At 45.9% G+C, this 20,397-nt stretch overlaps 1 protein-coding gene across 1 annotated transcript in view; it reads left to right on the top strand.

Annotated features, from left to right (window-relative positions):
- Positions 1 to 20,179, top strand: part of PSMD9 (proteasome 26S subunit, non-ATPase 9) — a 106,744-nt gene extending 86,565 nt beyond the window's left edge. Inside the window, exons 4-6 of the mRNA XM_063964476.1 lie at positions 5,443 to 5,544; positions 19,553 to 19,641; positions 19,928 to 20,179. Coding sequence (XP_063820546.1) covers positions 5,443 to 5,544; positions 19,553 to 19,641; positions 19,928 to 19,955 — 219 coding nt within the window. The 3' untranslated portion in view covers positions 19,956 to 20,179. The remainder of the gene's footprint in view (positions 1 to 5,442; positions 5,545 to 19,552; positions 19,642 to 19,927) is intronic.
- Positions 20,180 to 20,397: the final 218 nt, after the last annotated feature.

The following is a 20,397-nucleotide window of genomic DNA, read 5'->3' as shown; positions in this document are numbered from 1 at the left end:
AATACGGGGACCCCTACTCTTTTTGTCCCCCGTATTTTTTGCACCAGCATCAGGCGCAGAGCCCGGTGCTGGTTTTAAAAATACGGGGGATCCCCTGTCAATTTTGTCCCCGCATTTTTAGAACCAGGACCAGCTCGAAGAGCCCGAGGCTGGTTATGCTTTGGAGGGGGGACCCCACGCCATTTTTTTCCGGGTTTTTTCAATTCGCTGCAAAATCCGGCAAATCGGCCGTTTTTCGCCCGCGGGACTGTCGAATCCGTTTTTCATTGAATATTGTGAATTCCGGCAGCCTCCTGCCGGAATTCACCTGTCGAATTGTGTAGAATTAAAAAACGGCGATAATTTGCCGCGAATCGCCGTGAATTGCATATACCCCTAAATCTATCCCCTCCTCTAATGGTGGGCTGGATGTGTTCTAGACCCTGTATCCTAAAACTATTAATGTCCCCTTTGTGGTTAGCAATTACATGTCTAACTAAACTGTGATGGCTAGTACCCCTCAGTATATTGTTCTTATGTTCTAAGAATCTCAGGCGTAATGCCCGTGTAGTCCGACCCACATATTGGATCCCACACACGCAATTAATCACATAGATCACATAACTGGTTTGACAATCTATGGTACCCAGTACTTCAAACTGGGTCGCATGGGTATGTGAATGAATTGAATTCACTTTATCCATAATAAATTGACATGTGATACATCTACTTCTCCTACATTTATAGCATCCATTTTGTTTTTCATATTTTTCTAATCAAGTATTTTTATTTCCCAACATTGGATTGGTATTTGTTATGTCAGTGTCCAGTGATTTATAGTGACTCGGAGCCAAAAAAGTTTGTAAATTAGATGCTTTTTTGTATGTAACACATGGTTTATCATCCAAAAACGTCGAAAGCACCCTATCAGTTTTTAATATGGGATAATTTTTATTTATTATATTACGTAATTCTGCTGAGCACATATTGAACTTAGAAATAAATCTGGGTTGTTGTAAACTAGTGGACGGTTGTTTATTTACTGGTTTGGATACTAGTAATGATCCTCTTTCTCTGGAGCGAGTTTCTGTTAAGGCTTTCTTAACCAATGTCGCTGGATATCCCTGATCTCTAAAGGCAGTAGTGAGTTCCGCAGCTTGTACCTCAAATTGTTCTGATTGCGAACAATTGCGGAGAATTCTTAAAAACGGACTTTTCGGTATATTATCTACCCACGGACGAAAGTGAACAACTTCGATAATTCAAGAAATTATTGGTATCAACCTCTTTGTGGAATGTTGAAGTGACAAGTTTATTATCCTTAATAGAGAGATCTATATCCAAAAAACTAATCTGTGACTCGTGCGCAGTGCTAGTGAATCGTAAACCATAATTATTAGAGTTAAGATGTGCTACATAAGAAGAAGTGGATTGTAAATCCCCATCCCAAATGAAAAACAGGTCGTCGATGTAGCGACCATATAGCACCAGGTTCGCCCCATAGGGGCCTCCCCATATGAGAGAATCCTCAAGCTGACCCATATACAGGTTAGCGAAGCTAGGGGCGAACCTGGCGCCCATCGCCACACCGAGGACCTGTAGAAAAAATTGACCATCAAAAGTGAAATAATTGTGAGATAAAATAAACTTAATAGCTTGTATAATAAATTGACAAAGGGGGCCATCAATAGAATCATCCGACTCTAAGTAGGATTCTATCACTTCCAAACCCCTTTGATGTGGAATGTTGCTATACAATGATTCCACGTCACAGGTTAGGAATATATATTCTTTTTTCCATTTAATATCTTTAATCATATTCAAAAATTGAGTCGAGTCTCTAATGTGTGATTTAAGCTTGTGGACGTGAGGTTGTAAAAAATAATCAACAAAAGCCGATAAATTAGACGTGAGGGACCCTACACCAGAAATAATAGGTCTCCCAGGGGGTGCGTGAAGGGACTTATGTATCTTGGGAAGGTGGTAATAGGTGGGGATAATCGGAAACTTATTAAACAAAAAAACGTGCTCATCTTTGGATATAGTTCCTTTCGACATTGCAGTATCTAGGAACCTTTTAATCTCCACCTGATATTCAATGGTGGGATCAGAGTTAAGTGTTATATAAAATTTAGGATTTTTTAGTTGCCTATAGGCTTCTAAACAATAATCTCTACGATTCTGTATTACAGTCCCTCCCCCCTTATCTGCCGCTTTTATGATGATACTCTTATCGCTCGTAAGGCTCCTGAGGGCTGTTCTCTCCCGCGGATGCAGATTATCCTTCTTATGTAATTTAGATTTAGAGGTTGCACATAACGCTTCAAAATCATTTAGTGTGAGGTTATAGAAGGCCTCTATATTACCACTCATATGTTGTAAAGGATAAAATTCGGATCTTTTTTTGAAAGCTGAGTCTCTCTCCTTATTCTTTTCTAAATCGAATAATTTTATGGTTACATCATCTACAGTGCTACTCTCTTTTTCTAATTCCAACAGTATCTCAAGTCCAATTTCATCATTAGAATCCAATATGATAGGAGTTCCTACCTCGTTACGTTTTTTCAGATTCTTTTGTATGAAATAGCGCTTCCTACATAGATCTCTGGTATATCTATTTAGTTCAACAAAGAGACCGAATAGATCTGGTCTCTGTGTTGGAGCAAATTTGAGGCCTTTGGCTATTATAGCCTTCTCACTTTCAGTGAGAATACGAGATGACAAATTAAATAGCCCCTTTTCTCTTAGGCGCTTCTTGCGTTCTTGGAAGCGTTTCCTTCTGACTCCTCTAGTTCTAGTTCTTTTCTCTTTGGGGATTCTGTTTGTAGTGCATGGAACCTGTTTTTGTGTTTCCATATGGGGTACACATCTTGTTCTAAAAAATGGCCAGTATTGGATCTTTTAGAAATCTGTTGGATCTTGGGTCTAGCTCCCTGGTTACTTGTAAAGTTTTGTGTAGTAACACTGCTATGTTGATGTTTGGAGGGGGAGTTAGCTGCTGCTAGACTCTTTTTTATCCCGTTTTTCTGTTGAAAGTCATTGTTTGTGTTCCTTTTCCAATCAGAATCTGTGTGTCTGTTGTTTGTTCCTAATCTGATGACCACCACCAGATCTGGATCTATTATTTGATCCCGACCTGGTGGATAAGTTTCTGGGTCTATATCCCTCTATTCTTGAGGGTCTATTGTAGGTCCTCACCTGCCCTTGTTTGTAATCAAACTGATCCCTCTGGAATTTTTTATTTTTAGTCGTAATCAGCAACTGCTCATACTCTTCGATTTTACAATTGACAATGTAATCTTGATCTCTATAGTCAACTCTCACACTGAAGGATTCTAGCATTTGCTGAATGCTACTAATTTCCACCGACGTAGATTGCACCATTTCCTCCCTATGTGAGATCAATAAATCTATCAAAGCAAATGAACATTGATGTAAAATATCATTCCATTTAGTAGTGAGTATTTCATCGTTCTTAAAAGAACATGATTTGAAGACTCTGAGTCCTCTGGGAATCATTTTTTCACTTTTATATTTCATCAATAGCATTTTATCCAGCCAATGCCTGGTTTCAGTTTTCAGCAGAGATTCTAGTTTACCAAATAACTGATGCATATCCAATGGATTAGCAGTTTCATTTTCTAAATCTCTATTCATAGCTTTGCTGAAGACTGAATTCCGTTTTGCATTTCTGTCACCAATATTTCTCCGCGATGCCATACTAATGCAGCCTGAGCCTATACAGAATAAACACGTGAAATTAAAATAAATAGATAATCCTAGACGGAAAATCAATACAGGCGCTTTAGAAATAAGACCACTCTAATATTAATTAATAGATGCTGCTCTCAAAGGGTATTCTGTTATACCCAAATATACAAAAAAACCTATAGATAACTATAATAGAGAGCGCAAGCATATATAATGATAAAAACAATTTATTGTTATAAACAGCATAAAATTATTCATGTGAAACGGTGCTAGAGAGCCATAAATCGGATATAAAGGAGCATTTAATCATACCATACATATATGTGATGAATAAGGATAATTAAATTAATATAGTCCCTTATTTTAACTCCTTAAGGTGGTTGATCCAGTGTTATCAAAAACAGAAAAAATATTTCCTTAGTATCCAAGACAGATGTTTAATCAGCTGAAAACCTGTTGTTATACGAAGTGCCTGTAGTGTTGTAAATTGCCTCATTAAATGGTGCTAGTATTCGTGAGATGGTGCACAATGATTCTCCAACAGAAAGATGATTTATAGTTCTTTAACAACGTAATATATGACACACCTCTGCCGTTATAGAGTTATTCTCACCAAACATGTAGTTGTTACTGCCGTGTCCTTTTGCACAAGGAAAGAGCGGCTGCAGCGGCGGTGGGTGTTAACGTTGGTGCCTTGTTAACGTTGGTTAATGGCCTTGTGTGTGAGTAAAAGTATTTTATATTGAATACGGTAGAATACAGGTAACCAGTGGAGGGACTGACAGAGCGGATCTGCAGACGATAAACGTCTAGCGAGGAAGATTAGCCTCGCAGCTGCATTCAGAATGGATTGTAGTGGTGAGAGTCTCATTTTGGGAAGACCAGTTAGGAGACTATTGCAATAATCAATGCGGGAGATAATGAGAGCATGGATTAGATTTTAGCAGCATCTTGTGTAAGGTATTGGTCGTATTTTGGATATGTTTTTTAGATGCATGTAACATGACCTTGAGACGGATTGAATGTGGGGAACAAAGGACAGATCAGAGTCAAGGATGACACCTAGGCAGCGAGCTTGTGGGGTAGGGGTAGATTGTCAAGTTTTCAACAGTGATAGAGATATCAGGTTGGTACCTACTATTGTCCGATGCAAATATTAAGTTTGAGGTGGCGAGATGTCATCCAAGATGAAATGACAGATAGGCATTCAGTGACACGGCCCAGTACAGATAGGAACAAATCAGGGGAGGATAGGTAGATATGAGTATCATCTGCGTACAGATGATACTGAAATCCAAAAGAGCTGATTAGTTTACCAAGAGATGAGGTATAGATAGAGAAAAGCAGAGGAGAGGTCCCAAGACTGAGCCTTGCGGTACTCCAACTGAAAGAGGTAGCGAAGAAGAGGTAGATTTAGAGAAGCAAACACTTAAGGAGCGACTAGATAGGTAGGATAGGAACCAAGAAAGGGCTGTGTCTTTAACACCTAGGGATTGTAGTGTTTGTATGAGAAGAGAGTGGTCAACAGTGTCAAATGCAGCAGATAGATCTAGAAGAATAAGTAGTGAGTAATTGATAAAAATAAACTTTTAACACTATTCTTGAAAGCATTTTTACTTTGCTGCATTTTTTCCACACCTGCCTAAAACTTTTGCACAGTACTGTATATCATTCAAAAATTTGGTTCTCTCTGTTATTCCTTATATGCTTGCCAGTGTCTGGTCTCATTGTTCTTGCTATTTCCTTACTTAGGGACTGCAGGTTGGAGATGAAATTGTTGCATTTGGATCCGTAAATACAAGCAACTTTCAAACCTTACAGAATATTGCCACTGTAGTGCAACACAGTGAGGGGGTAAGTGTACTTGTATCCCTTTTCTACCAAAAACCCGGGTCTGACCCGGATAATTGAACACATGTTACAGCTGTGTCACAGCGGCTTCAAACACTGTTCATACCGTAGGCTGGACCCGAGTTAGTGGTGTGTCTTCCCTCTACTGGCGCTTGGAGATAACATCATCTCTAAATGCCGATGAGCCAGCTGTCCATAGGGTTTTAGCTTGACTCGAGTGGGATGACCCAGGTCACCCGTTTACATCGTAGGCTACCAGAGTCCTTCCCAGGTAACTGGACCCGGGTCTTTTTCAGAGACCCTTTTACATCAAGCCACAACTCGAGTTGCCCCGACAATAACCTGTGTTATTGCGGCAGTGGAAAAAGGGGACTTCTAGCTCATTTAAAGCTCCTTTCCCACAGATTTGTGGGGGTGTTTTTTTTTCTTGTTTTCTCTAACGTCCTAGTGGATGCTGGGAACTCCGTAAGGACCATGGGGAATAGCGGGCTCCGAAGGAGGCTGGGCACTCTAGAAAGATCTTAGACTACCTGGTGTGCACTGGCTCCTCCCACTATGACCCTCCTCCAAGCCCCAGTTAGATTTCGTGCCCGGCCGAGGTTGGATGCACACTAGGGGCTCTCCTGAGCTCTTAGAAAGTTATAGTCTTAGAATTTTTTTTTTTTCAGTGAGACCTGCTGGCAACAGGCTCACTGCAGCGAGGGACTAAGGGGAGAAGAAGCGAACTCGCCTGCTTGCAGCCGGATTGGGCTTCTTAGGCTACTGGACACCATTAGCTCCAGAGGGATCGACCGCAGGCCCAGCCTTGATGTTCGGTCCCGGAGCCGCGCCGCCGTCCCCCTTACAGAGCCAGAAGCAGGAAGATGGTCCGGAAAATCGGCGGCATGAAGACATCCTGTCTTCACCAAGGTAGCGCACAGCACTGCAGCTGTGCGCCATTGCTCCTCATACACACTTCACACTCCGGTCACTGAGGGTGCAGAGCGCTGGGGGGGGGCGCTCTGAGGCAGCAATAAAAACACCTTGGCTGGCTAAAATACCTCAATATATAGCCCCTGGGGCTATATATGAGGTAAATACCCCTGCCAGAATCCCAAAATAAGCGGGAGAATAGGCCGCGAAAAAGGGGCGGAGCCTATCTCCTCAGCACACTGGCGCCATTTTTCCCTCACAGCTCGGCTGGAAGGAAGCTCCCTGGCTCTTCCCTGCATTTCTACAATACAGTAAGAGGGAAAAAGAGAGGGGGGGCACTAAATTGGCACTGTATACAGTATAAGCAGCTATTAGGGACATAACTCAGTTAGTCCCTGTATATATATAGCGCTCTGGTGTGTGCTGGCATACTCTTACTCTGTCCCCCCAAAGGGCTTTTGTGGGTCCTGTCCTCTATTTGAGCATTCCCTGTGTGTGTGGAGTGTGTCGGTACGGCTGTGTCGACATGTTTGAGGAGGATAATGATGTGGAGGGGGAGCAGATGCCTTTAGCAGAGATGTCACCCCCTGCGGGGCAGACACCGGAGTGGATGGTATTATGGCAAGAAATGAGTGCACGTATAGACTCCTTACATAAAAAATTTGACGACATGCCGACTGTGGGACAGCCGAGTCTTCAGCTCGTGCCGGTCCAAGGGTCTCAAAAGTCATCAGGGGCTCTAAAACGCCCGTTATCTCAGGTGGCACAAGTAGATGTCGACACGGATACTGACGCCAGTGTCGACGACGATGAGTCAAATTTAATGCCCGTTAAGGCCATTCGCTGCATGATTGAGGCAATGAAAGAGGTGTTAAATATTTCTGATTTACATCCAGGTACCACAAAAAAGGGTATTATGTTTGGGGAGAAAAAACTACCTGTAGTTTTTCCCCCGTCAGATGAATTAAATGAAGTGTGTGAAGAAGCGTGGGCTTCCCCTGATAAGAAATTGGTGATTCCTAAGAAATTACTAATGGCGTTCCCTTTCCCGCCAGAGGATAGGTTACGTTGGGAAACACCCCCGAGGGTGGATAAAGCGCTCACACGTTTGTCAAAAAAGGTGGCACTACCGTCCCAGGATACGGCCGCCCTTAAGGAACCTGCTGATAGAAGGCAGGAGGCGATCCTGAAGTCTGTATATACACACTCAGGCATTATACTCAGACCAGCAATTGCGTCAGCTTGGATGTGCAGTGCTGCCGCTGCATGGTCAGATAACCTGTCAGAAAATATTGACACACTAGACAGAGACACGATCCTGTTAACATTTGACCATATCAAAGACTCAGTCTTATACATGAGAGATGCACAGAGGGAAATCTGCCGGCTGGCATCTAAAGTAAGTGCACTATCTATCTCTGCTAGGAGATGCTTATGGACTCGCCAGTGGACTGGAGATGCAGATTCCAAAAGGCACATGGAAGTTTTGCCTTATAAAGGGGAGGAATTATTTGGGGATGGTCTCTCCGACCTAGTTTCCACAGCAACGTCTGGGAAGTCAGCATTTTTACCCCATGTCCCCTCACAGCCTAAGAAGGCGCCATTTTATCAGGTTCAGTCCTTTCGATCCCAGAAAAATAAGCGGGGAAAAGGAGGGTCTTTTCTGTCTAGAGGCAGAGGCAGGGGAAAAAGGCTGCAGCAAACAGCAGGTTCCCAGGAACAAAAGTCCTCCCCCGCTTCCTCTTCCAAGTCCGCCGCATGACGGTGGGGCTTCACAAGCGGAGCCAGGTACGGTGGGGGCCCGCCTCAGGAATTTCAGCGATCAGTGGGTTCGCTCACAGGTAGATCCCTGGATCCTTCAAATAGTATCTCAGGGATACAGGCTGGAATTCGAGGCGATTCCACCCCGCCGTTTCCTAAAATCCGCCTTGCCGATTGCTCCCTCAGACAGGGAGGCAGTGCTAGCGGCAATTCACAAGCTGTATTCCCAGCAGGTGATAATCAAGGTACCCCTACTTCAACAAGGCCGGGGTTACTATTCCACACTATTTGTGGTACCGAAACCGGACGGTTCGGTGAGACCCATTCTAAATTTGAAGTCCTTGAACACATACATAAAAAAATTCAAGTTCAAGATGGAATCGCTCAGGGCGGTTATTGCAAGCCTGGACGAGGGGGATTACATGGTATCCCTGGACATCAAGGATGCTTACCTGCATGTCCCCATTTACAATTCTCACCAGGAGTACCTCAGATTTGTGGTACAGGATTGCCATTACCAATTCCAGACGCTGCCGTTTGGACTCTCCACGGCACCGAGGGTATTTACCAAGGTTATGGCGGAAATGATGATACTCCTTCGAAAAAAGGGAGTTTTAATTATCCCATACTTGGACGATCTCCTAATAAAGGCACGATCCAAGGAACAGTTGTTAGTGGGAGTAGCACTATCTCAGGAAGTGCTGAGCCAGCACGGTTGGATTCTGAATATCCCAAAGTCACAGCTGGTCCCCACGACACGTCTAATGTTCCTGGGAATGATTCTGGACACGGCCCAGAAAAAAGTGTTTCTCCCGGAGGAGAAAGCCAGGGAGTTGTCTTCTCTAGTCAGAGACCTCCTAAAACCAAAACAGGTATCGGTGCATCACTGCACGCGGGTCCTGGGAAAGATGGTAGCTTCTTACGAAGCAATTCCATTCGGCAGGTTCCATGCCAGAATCTTTCAGTGGAACCTGTTGGACAAGTGGTCCGGATCGCATCTTCAGATGCATCGTTTAATAACCCTGTCTCCACGAACCAGGGTGTCTCTTCTGTGGTGGCTGAACAGTGCTCATCTTCTGGAGGGCCGCAGATTCGGCATACAGGACTGGGTCCTGGTGACCACGGATGCCAGCCTACGGGGCTGGGGGGCAGTCACAAAGGGAAGAAATTTCCAGGGACTATGGTCAAGTCAGGAGACTGCCCTTCACATAAATATTCTGGAACTAAGGGCTATTTACAATGCCCTAAGTCAAGCAAAATCCCTGCTTCTACACCAGCCGGTGCTGATCCAGTCAGACAACATCACGGCAGTCGCCCATGTGAATCGACAAGGCGGCACAAGAAGCAGGACAGCGATGGCAGAAGCCACAAAAATTCTCCGATGGGCGGAGAATCATGTACTAGCACTGTCAGCAGTGTTCATCCCGGGAGTGGACAACTGGGAAGCAGACTTTCTCAGCAGGCACGACCTCCACCCGGGAGAGTGGGGACTTCATCCAGAAGTCTTCAAAATGATTGTAAATCAATGGGGTCGTCCACAGGTGGACATGATGGCGTCCCGCATAAACAAAAAACTAGAGAAGTATTGCGCCAGGTCAAGAGACCCTCAGGCGATAGCGGTGGACGCCCTAGTGACACCGTGGGTGTACCGGTCAGTATATGTGTTCCCTCCTCTACCTCTCATACCAAAGGTACTGAGAATAATAAGAAAGCGAGGAGTAAACACAATTCTCGTGGTTCCGGATTGGCCAAGAAGAGCGTGGTACCCGGAACTTCAAGAGATGATCTCAGAGGACCCTTGGTCCCTGCCGCTCAGACAGGACCTGCTACAGCAGGGCCCCTGCCTGTTCCAAGACTTACCGCGGCTGCGTTTGACGGCATGGCGGTTGAACGCCGGATCCTGAAGGAAAAGGGCATTCCGGTGGAAGTCATTCCTACGCTTATTAAAGCCAGGAAAGATGTTACGGCAAAACATTATCACCGCATATGGCGGAAATATGTTGCATGGTGCGAGGCCAAAAAGGCCCCAACAGAGGAATTTCAACTGGGTCGATTTCTACATTTCCTGCAAGCAGGAGTGAATATGGGCCTAAAACTAGGCTCCATTAAAGTACAGATCTCGGCTCTGTCGATTTTCTTTCAAAAGGAACTAGCTTCAGTACCTGAAGTTCAGACATTTGTGAAAGGAGTGCTGCATATTCAGCCCCCATTTGTGCCTCCTGTGGCACCGTGGGATCTCAACGTGATGTTGAATTTCTTGAAATCACATTGGTTTGAGCCACTAAAAACCGTGGATCTGAAATATCTCACGTGGAAAGTGGTCATGTTATTGGCCTTGGCATCAGCCAGGCGAGTGTCAGAATTGGCGGCTTTATCATGTAAAAGCCCTTATCTGATTTTTCATATGGATAGGGCAGAATTGAGGACTCGTCCCCAGTTTCTCCCTAAGGTGGTGTCAGCGTTTCACCTGAACCAGCCTATTGTGGTGCCTGCGGCTACTAAGGATTTGGAGGACTCCAAGTTGCTAGACGTTGTCAGGGCCCTGCAAATATATGTTTCCAGGACGGCTGGAGTCAGAAAATCTGACTCGCTGTTTATCCTATATGCACCCAACAAGCTGGGTGCTCCTGCTTCTAAGCAGACTATTGCTCGTTGGATTTGTAGTACAATTCAGCTTGCACATACTGTGGCAGGCCTGCCACAGCCTAAATCTGTCAATGCCCATTCCACAAGGAAGGTGGGCTCATCTTGGGCGGCTGCCCGAGGGGTCTCGGCTTTACAACTTTGCCGAGCAGCTACTTGGTCAGGGGCAAACACGTTTGCAAAATTCTATAAATTTGATACCCTGGCTGAGGAGGACCTGGAGTTCTCTCATTCGGTGCTGCAGAGTCATCCGCACTCTCCCGCCCGTTTGGGAGCTTTGGTATAATCCCCATGGTCCTTACGGAGTTCCCAGCATCCACTAGGACGTTAGAGAAAATAAGAATTTACTCACCGGTAATTCTGTTTCTCGTAGTCCGTAGTGGATGCTGGGCGCCCATCCCAAGTGCGGTCTATCTGCAATACTTGTACATAGTTATTGTTAACTAAATCGGGTTATTGTTGAGCCGTCTGTTGAGAGGCTCTATCGTTTCATACTGTTAACTGGGTTTCATATCACGAGTTGTTCGGTGTGATTGGTGTGGCTGGTATGAGTCTTACCCGGGATTCAAAATCCTTCCTTATTGTGTACGCTCGTCCGGGCACAGTACCTAACTGAGGCTTGGAGGAGGGTCATAGTGGGAGGAGCCAGTGCACACCAGGTAGTCTAAGATCTTTCTAGAGTGCCCAGCCTCCTTCGGAGCCCGCTATTCCCCATGGTCCTTACGGAGTTCCCAGCATCCACTACGGACTACGAGAAACAGAATTACCGGTGAGTAAATTCTTATTTTTTTTTTAATAAACAGCAAGTTTTGTACATTTTATTTTATTTTTTTAAATTGCATTTTATTTATATTTTCAACATTTATACCTGAAATAGCAATATAAATATGAGATACAGGGTCAGCACACAGTATTATAAGAAAAAGACTTAGCAAACCAGTATAGCAGAATGAGTTAACATCATAACTATCAGAAAAAGTGATGTCGGAACCCAAAGGCGCCATTCGGGCCCCAACACCACCAAATCAGAAATGCAATAGGTAGCATTGTGACACATATATAAACATAAAATATACCCAAATCGCAACACCAGACCTAAGCATTTCCATGTCGTCAGGATTAGTTTTAAGAAAAAGGGGTGCCAACCCAACACCTCCAAAATATGGACCAGACAAACACCACCCCCCAAATCCCCACACCCTGTAGAACCAACCCTCCAACTTATGGCCTACCTGGTTCCCAAAATACCTTACCCAACTACTCTACTAAAACTTGGGGGCAGTAAACCCCATGAACCCCTCGGGCATGGTTTATAGAGCCCAGGAAATAGGTATGGAGGTATAGAGCCCATAGAAAGAAACAACTAGCAAATGCTCAAAGCACACAATATACCGTTAGTATGGTTAATCAGGATATCTGATCAGATAAAAAAAAATAAAAAATACATGCCAATATTTAAGGAGGGTCATCCCACCCAAAAGCCCATAAAGCAACCAGATAAACAATAATTCCCCCAGTCCCGGCAGGGTGTACAGAAATAAAATCCGTAGATTTGAGAAGCTGTATAGTAGAAGATCCCAAATAAGCGCCCAACGGAGGGGAGTATGGAGACACGCAGCTGGTTCGGTCACTGGCAAACTGAAGACGTAGTGAACAGGAAACAAATCTGCAAAGAAGGATGGCTAAGTTATTCAGAAAAGCCATCCAGCAGAACTCTGAGGGAAGCAGCTGGTCCACAGTAGAAATATTACAATCCTCAAAGGTAGAAGAAAGTATACATAAGGCACTTTCGCCAGCGGAGAAAGGAGGAAAGATGGTATCAAAGCCTCCAGCAATAATAGCAAATGGACTTGAATATAGCTTCTTCTAGGACTGAAAAGAAAAACTGTCCCACATCACGATCATCAGAGTCTTGCGAAGTATTTCCAGGAGATTCAGCCTGCAACAATGGCAAGTCACAGGAGGAGAGAGACAATTCAGCATGCAGGTGTACCAGTTGAGCCACAAGCCTCTCACCGGATACAGCAATAGCTTGAAGGATTTGCTCCATAGTATATCCAAACTGGAAGTTTAAATAATGCCGGATATCACAGGATAAAGTCAGCAGGCACAATGTATAGAGGCAGCGTAATATACTGTCGGAAGATAGAGCCCCCACTCCACAACACACAGTCTCTCTGAAATATCAGCTATAAAGCAGAAGGAAGTGAAGGGAGAGAGACACAGGAGCCTGCAGAAGGAGATTACCAACACGCCAGCACAGGTCAAACTGCAAAACAGGCAATAGGAACTCCTCCACTCTGGTTATCCCTCAGGTGAAAACGGCAGCCGGAGTCAACGATCACGGAGAGCCTGCCGCTCAGGGAGCCTGCAACAATCTGCACCGCTGCACCAGACAGAGACTGCAACGAGAAGCACCAGGAGCTCAGCGCTGGAGCAAGGAGCCGTCACAGTCGATATCCAAGATGGCGCCCGCGGTCCGGAGACACCACAGAGGAGAACAAACAACTTCACCCAAACTAACAGCCAAAAGTCACAGGCAGGTCGTGGGGCTTCCGGAGCGTGGAGAGGTAAGTATGCAAACCACCACTGCAGCCAGGAACCGGGCAGGAGAAACAGGATATTAAAAACAGAGTTATGTGCCTGTGAGCTGAGAAGTCAGGCTCCTACACCATGCCCGTCCAGCAAGTTTTGTACATGTTTAACATAATATTATATTTTCTCTAACGTCCTAGTGGATGCTGGGAACTCCGTAAGGACCAGGGGGAATAGCGGGCTCCGAAGGAGGCTGGGCACTCTAGAAAGATCTTAGACTACCTGGTGTGCACTGGCTCCTCCCACTATGACCCTCCTCCAAGCCCCAGTTAGATTTCGTGCCCGGCCGAGGTTGGATGCACACTAGGGGCTCTCCTGAGCTCTTAGAAAGTTATAGTCTTAGAATTTGTTATTTTCAGTGAGACCTGCTGGCAACAGGATCACTGCAGCGAGGGACTAAGGGGAGAAGAAGCGAACTCGCCTGCTTGCAGCCGGATTGGGCTTCTTAGGCTACTGGACACCATTAGCTCCAGAGGGATCGACCGCAGGCCCAGCCTTGATGTTCGGTCCCGGAGCCGCGCCGCCGTCCCCCTTACAGAGCCAGAAGCAAGAAGATGGTCCGGAAAATCGGCGGCATGAAGACATCCTGTCTTCACCAAGGTAGCGCACAGCACTGCAGCTGTGCGCCATTGCTCCTCATACACACTTCACACTCCGGTCACTGAGGGTGCAGGGCGCTGGGGGGGGGCGCCCTGAGGCAGCAATAAAAACACCTTGGCTGGCTAAAATACCTCAATATATAGCCCCTGGGGCTATATATGAGGTAAATACCCCTGCCAGAATCCCATAAAAAGCGGGAGAATAGGCCGCGAAAAAGGGGCGGAGCCTATCTCCTCAGCACACTGGCGCCATTTTTCCCTCACAGCTCGGCTGGAAGGAAGCTCCCTGGCTCTTCCCTGCAATTCTACAGTACAGTAAGAGGGAAAAGACAGGGGGGGGCATTAAAATTGGCACTGTATACAGTATATTATATAAAGCAGCTATTAGGGACATAACTCAGTTAGTCCCTGTATATATATAGCGCTCTGGTGTGTGCTGGCATACTCTTACTCTGTCCCCCCAAAGGGCTTTTGTGGGTCCTGTCCTCTATTTGAGCATTCACTGTGTGTGTGGAGTGTGTCGGTACGGCTGTGTCGACATGTTTGAGGAGGATAATGATGTGGAGGGGGAGCAGATGCCTTTAGCAGGGATGTCACCCCCTGGGGGTCAGACACCTGAGTGGATGGTATTATGGCAGGAAATGAGTGCACGTATAGACTCCTTACATAAAAAATTTGACGACATGCCGACTGTGGGACAGCCGAGTCTTCAGCTCGTGCCTGTCCAGGTGTCTCAAAAGTCATCAGGGGCTCTGAAACGCCCGTTATCTCAGGTGGCACAAGTAGATGTCGACACGGATACTGACACCAGTGTCGATGACGATGAGTCAAATTTAATGCCCGTTAAGGCCATTCACTGCATGATTGAGGCAATGAAAGAGGTGTTAAATATTTCTGATTTACATCCAGGTACCACAAAAAAGGGTATTATGTTTGGGGAGAAAAAACTACCTGTAGTTTTTCCCCCGTCAGATGAATTAAATGAAGTGTGTGAAGAAGCGTGGGCTTCCCCTGATAAGAAATTGGTAATTCCTAAGAAGCTACTAATGGCGTTCCCTTTCCCGCCAGAGGATAGGTTACGTTGGGAAACACCCCCGAGGGTGGATAAAGCGCTCACACGTTTGTCTAAAAAGGTGGCACTACTGTCCCAGGATACGGCCGCCCTTAAGGAACCTGCTGATAGAAAGCAGGAGGCGATCCTGAAGTCTGTATATACACACTCAGGCATTATACTCAGACCAGCTATTGCGTCAGCATGGATGTGCAGTGCTGCCGCTGCGTGGTCAGATAAACTGTCAGAAAATATTGACACGTTAGACAGAGACACGATCCTGCTAACAATTGACCATATAAAAGACTCAGTCTTATACATGAGAGATGCACAGAGGGAAATCTGCCGGCTGGCATCTAAAATAAGTGCATTATCTATCTCTGCTAGGAGATGCTTATGGACTCGCCAGTGGACTGGAGATGCAGATTCCAAAAGGCACATGGAAGTCTTGCCTTATAAGGGGGAGGAATTATTTGGGGATGGTCTCTCCGACCTAGTTTCCACAGCAACGTCTGGGAAGTCAGCATTTTTACCCCATGTCCCCTCACAGCCTAAGAAGGCGCCATTTTATCAGGTTCAGTCCTTTCGGTCCCAGAAAAACAAGCGGGGAAAAGGAGGGTCTTTTCTGTCAAGAGGCAGAGGCAGGGGGAAAAGGCTGCAGCAAACAGCAGGTTCCCAGGAGCAAAAGTCCTCCCCCGCTTCCTCTTCCAAGTCCGCCGCATGACGGTGGGGCTTCACAGGCGGAGCCAGGTACGGTGGGGGCCCGCCTCAGGAATTTCAGCGATCAGTGGGCCCGCTCACAGGTGGATCCCTGGATCCTTCAAATAGTATCTCAGGGATACAGGCTGGAATTCGAGGCGACTCCACCCCGCCGTTTCCTAAAATCCGCCTTGCCGATTGCTCCCTCAGACAGGGAGGCGGTGCTAGCAGCGATTCACAAGCTGTATTCCCAGCAGGTGATAATCAAGGTACCCCTACTTCAACAAGGCCGGGGTTACTATTCCACACTATTTGTGGTGCCGAAACCGGACGGTTCGGTGAGACCCATTTTACATTTGAAATCCTTGAACACATACATAAAAAAATTCAAGTTCAAGATGGAATCGCTCAGGGCGGTTATTGCAAGCCTGGACGAGGGGGATTACATGGTATCCCTGGACATCAAGGATGCTTACCTGCATGTCCCCATTTACAATTCTCACCAGGAGTACCTCAGATTTGTGGTACAGGACTGCCATTACCAATTCCAGACGCTGCCGTTTGGACTCTCCACGGCACCGAGGGTATTTACCAAGGTTATGGCGGAAATGATGATACTCCTTCGAAAAAAGGGAGTTTTAATTATCCCATACTTGGACGATCTCCTAATAAAGGCACGATCCAAGGAACAGTTGTTAGTGGGAGTAGCACTATCTCAGGAAGTGCTGAGCCAGCACGGCTGGATTCTGAATATCCCAAAGTCACAGCTGGTCCCCACGACACGTCTAATGTTCCTGGGAATGATTCTGGACACGGCCCAGAAAAAGTGTTTCTCCCGGAGGAGAAAGCCAGGGAGTTGTCTTCTCTAGTCAGAGACCTCCTAAAACCAAAACAGGTATTGGTGCATCACTGCACGCGGGTCCTGGGAAAGATGGTAGCTTCTTACGAAGCAATTCCATTCGGCAGGTTCCATGCCAGGATTTTTCAGTGGGACCTGTTGGACAAGTGGTCCGGATCGCATCTTCAGATGCATCGTTTAATAACCCTGTCTCCACGAACCAGGGTGTCTCTTCTGTGGTGGCTGCACAGTGCTCATCTTCTGGAGGGCCGCAGATTCGGCATACAGGACTGGGTCCTGGTGACCACGGATGCCAGCCTACGAGGCTGGGGGGCAGTCACAAAGGGAAGAAATTTCCAAGGACTATGGTCAAGTCAGGAGACTGCCCTTCACATAAATATTCTGGAACTAAGGGCCATTTACAATGCCCTAAGTCAAGCAAAATCCCTGCTCCTACACCAGCCGGTGCTGATCCAGTCAGACAACATCACGGCAGTCGCCCATGTGAATCGACAGGGCGGCACAAGAAGCAGGACGGCGATGGCAGAAGCCACAAAAATTCTCCGATGGGCGGAGAATCATGTACTAGCACTGTCAGCAGTGTTCATCCCGGGAGTGGACAACTGGGAAGCAGACTTTCTCAGCAGGCACGACCTCCACCCGGGAGAGTGGGGACTTCATCCAGAAGTCTTCCAAATGATTGTAAATCAATGGGGTCATCCACAGGTGGACATGATGGCGTCCCGCCTAAACAAAAAACTAGAGAAGTATTGCGCCAGGTCAAGAGACCCTCAGGCGATAGCTGTGGACGCTCTAGTGACACCGTGGGTGTACCGGTCAGTTTATGTGTTCCCTCCTCTACCTCTCATACCAAAGGTATTGAGAATAATAAGAAAGCGAGGAGTAAACACAATTCTCGTGGTTCCGGATTGGCCGAGAAGAGCGTGGTACCCGGAACTTCAAGAGATGATCTCAGAGGACCCGTGGTCTCTGCCGCTCAGACAGGACCTGCTGCAGCAGGGCCCCTGTCTGTTCCAAGACTTACCGTGGCTGCGTTGGACGGCATGGCGGTTGAACGCCGGATCCTGAAGGAAAAGGGCATTCCGGAGGAAGTCATTCCTACGCTTATTAAAGCCAGGAAAGATGTTACGGCAAAGCATTATCACCGCATATGGCGGAAATATGTTGCATGGTGCGAGGCCAAAAAGGCCCCAACAGAGGAATTTCAACTAGGTCGATTTCTGCATTTCCTGCAAGCAGGAGTGAATATGGGCCTAAAACTGGGCTCCATTAAGGTACAGATCTCGGCTCTGTCGATTTTCTTTCAAAAAGAACTAGCTTCAGTACCTGAAGTTCAGACATTTGTGAAAGGAGTGCTGCATATTCAGCCCCCATTTGTGCCTCCTGTGGCACCTTGGGATCTCAACGTGATGTTGAGTTTCTTAAAATCACATTGGTTGAGCCACTAAAAACCGTGGATCTGAAATATCTCACGTGGAAAGTGGTCATGTTATTGGCCTTGGCTTCAGCCAGGCGAGTGTCAGAGTTGGCGGCTTTATCATGTAAAAGCCCTTATCTGATTTTCCATATGGATAGGGCAGAATTGAGGACTCGTCCCCAGTTTCTCCCTAAGGTGGTGTCAGCGTTTCACCTGAACCAGCCTATTGTGGTGCCTGCGGCTACTAAGGATTTGGAGGACCCTGAAAATATATGTTTCCAGGACGGCTGGAGTCAGAAAATCTGACTCGCTGTTTATCCTGTATGCACCCAACAAGCTGGGTGCTCCTGCTTCTAAGCAGACTATTGCTCGTTGAATTTGGAGTACAATTCAGCTTGCACATACTGTGGCAGGCCTGCCACAGCCAAAATCTGTCAATACCCATTCCACAAGGAAGGTGGGCTCATCTTGGGCGGCTGCCCGAGGGGTCTCGGCTTTACAACTTTGCCGAGCAGCTACTTGGTCAGGGGCAAACACGTTTGCAAAATTCTACAAATTTGATACCCTGGCTGAGGAGGACCTGGAGTTCTCTCATTCGGTGCTGCAGAGTCATCCGCACTCTCCCGCCCGTTTGGGAGCTTTGGTATAATCCCCATGGTCCTTACGGAGTTCCCAGCATCCACTAGGACGTTAGAGAAAATAAGAATTTACTCACCGGTAATTCTATTTCTCGTAGTCCGTAGTGGATGCTGGGCGCCCATCCCAAGTGCGGTTTATCTGCAATACTTGTACATAGTTATTGTTAACTAAATCGGGTTATTGTTGAGCCATCTGTTGAGAGGCTCTATTGTTTCATACTGTTAACTGTGTTTCATATCACGAGTTGTACGGTGTGATTGGTGTGGCTGGTATGAGTCTTACCCGGGATTCAAAATCCTTCCTTATTGTGTACGCTCGTCCGGGCACAGTACCTAACTGAGGCTTGGAGGAGGGTCATAGTGGGAGGAGCCAGTGCACACCAGGTAGTCTAAGATCTTTCTAGAGTGCCCAGCCTCCTTCGGAGCCCGCTATTCCCCCTGGTCCTTACGGAGTTCCCAGCATCCACTACGGACTACGAGAAATAGAATTACCGGTGAGTAAATTCTTATTTTTTCTAGCATCTCCTCCTAAACGCACTCTTCCCACTGCAAAAATCTTTCTGTGGGGGGAGACCGATATGAAGGCCATTACCAGCCACAGTCTCTCAGCTGGATGTCTTTTTTTTTTTATTTAACACTTGTTCCCAAGTAGGTCATCTAATGTCGAGGCCTCTCAGCATTTACATGATGGCATTATCATTTTTGTCATTGGAAGCAAAGTTAATAGTAAACTGAAAAGTGAATTTAGGTTTAGATGTAGCACATTTCACATCACTTTGTGAGTCGTTTCAAAATCATCAGCAATTGTTTCTTGCTAATTCTAGCTGTCTTTTTCAGAAACCATTAAGCGTGACAGTTGTTCGAGATGGCAAATCTGTCAATTTAGGACTCACACCACAGCGATGGAGTGGGAAAGGACTTTTGGGGTATGTCAATAATGTACTTATATATATATTATTATAAAATGAATCTGCATTCTAATATTACTTTGAATTTAATGGGTGTTTTATACTACTTATGCAATTTTTTATTGGACATTTGGGAAATATTACATTACAAAACTGGGCCTTGTTGGAGTAGTATACAATGCCAATATTTGTGAAGCATTAACATATATCTGAATAATCTGGCCCTTTGTTGTCATGTGTGAGAGAATTAAAGGGATAATGTTTATATAGAAAATTTACATGATGTATGTTTTTGTTTCCATAGATGTAACATCATTCCTTTAAAAAGATAAAACTGCCAAACTTGGCTTGTTCTAGAACATCTTACCCAGGTTAAAGATACGCCAGTTGCGGAATTCTGCTGACACCTGACAAATGAAGATAAACTGATCTCGAGATGACATTGGTCTGCTTTTGGGTGACATTGGTCTGCTGTGGGACTTGGACACGTGTGCAAATTAAGATGATTTTTATAGTTTGCTATTTTGTTTATATTTTAAGGTTTACCTGCCCTCTGCAAACAATTGAGGCTGAACATACAGTATATTCAGGGGGACTCAGGCCATAATTTTATTACAAAGCAGTGAAATCGCTCAGGCACTCCCGGTGTCACTGGACCATAGTGGACTTACAAACCGTGTGCTCATGGATAATTGTTTCACTGCACACAGTGTAGGGGACAGGTGCACTCCTTATAGGATTATTTAAAAAGTCTAAAGGTGAACCAAAAACGTT

This window comes from Pseudophryne corroboree, chromosome 1 (genome assembly GCF_028390025.1).
Source record: "Pseudophryne corroboree isolate aPseCor3 chromosome 1, aPseCor3.hap2, whole genome shotgun sequence".
Taxonomy (NCBI): Eukaryota; Metazoa; Chordata; class Amphibia; order Anura; family Myobatrachidae; genus Pseudophryne; species Pseudophryne corroboree.
This window is presented reverse-complemented; position numbering and strand designations above follow the sequence as displayed.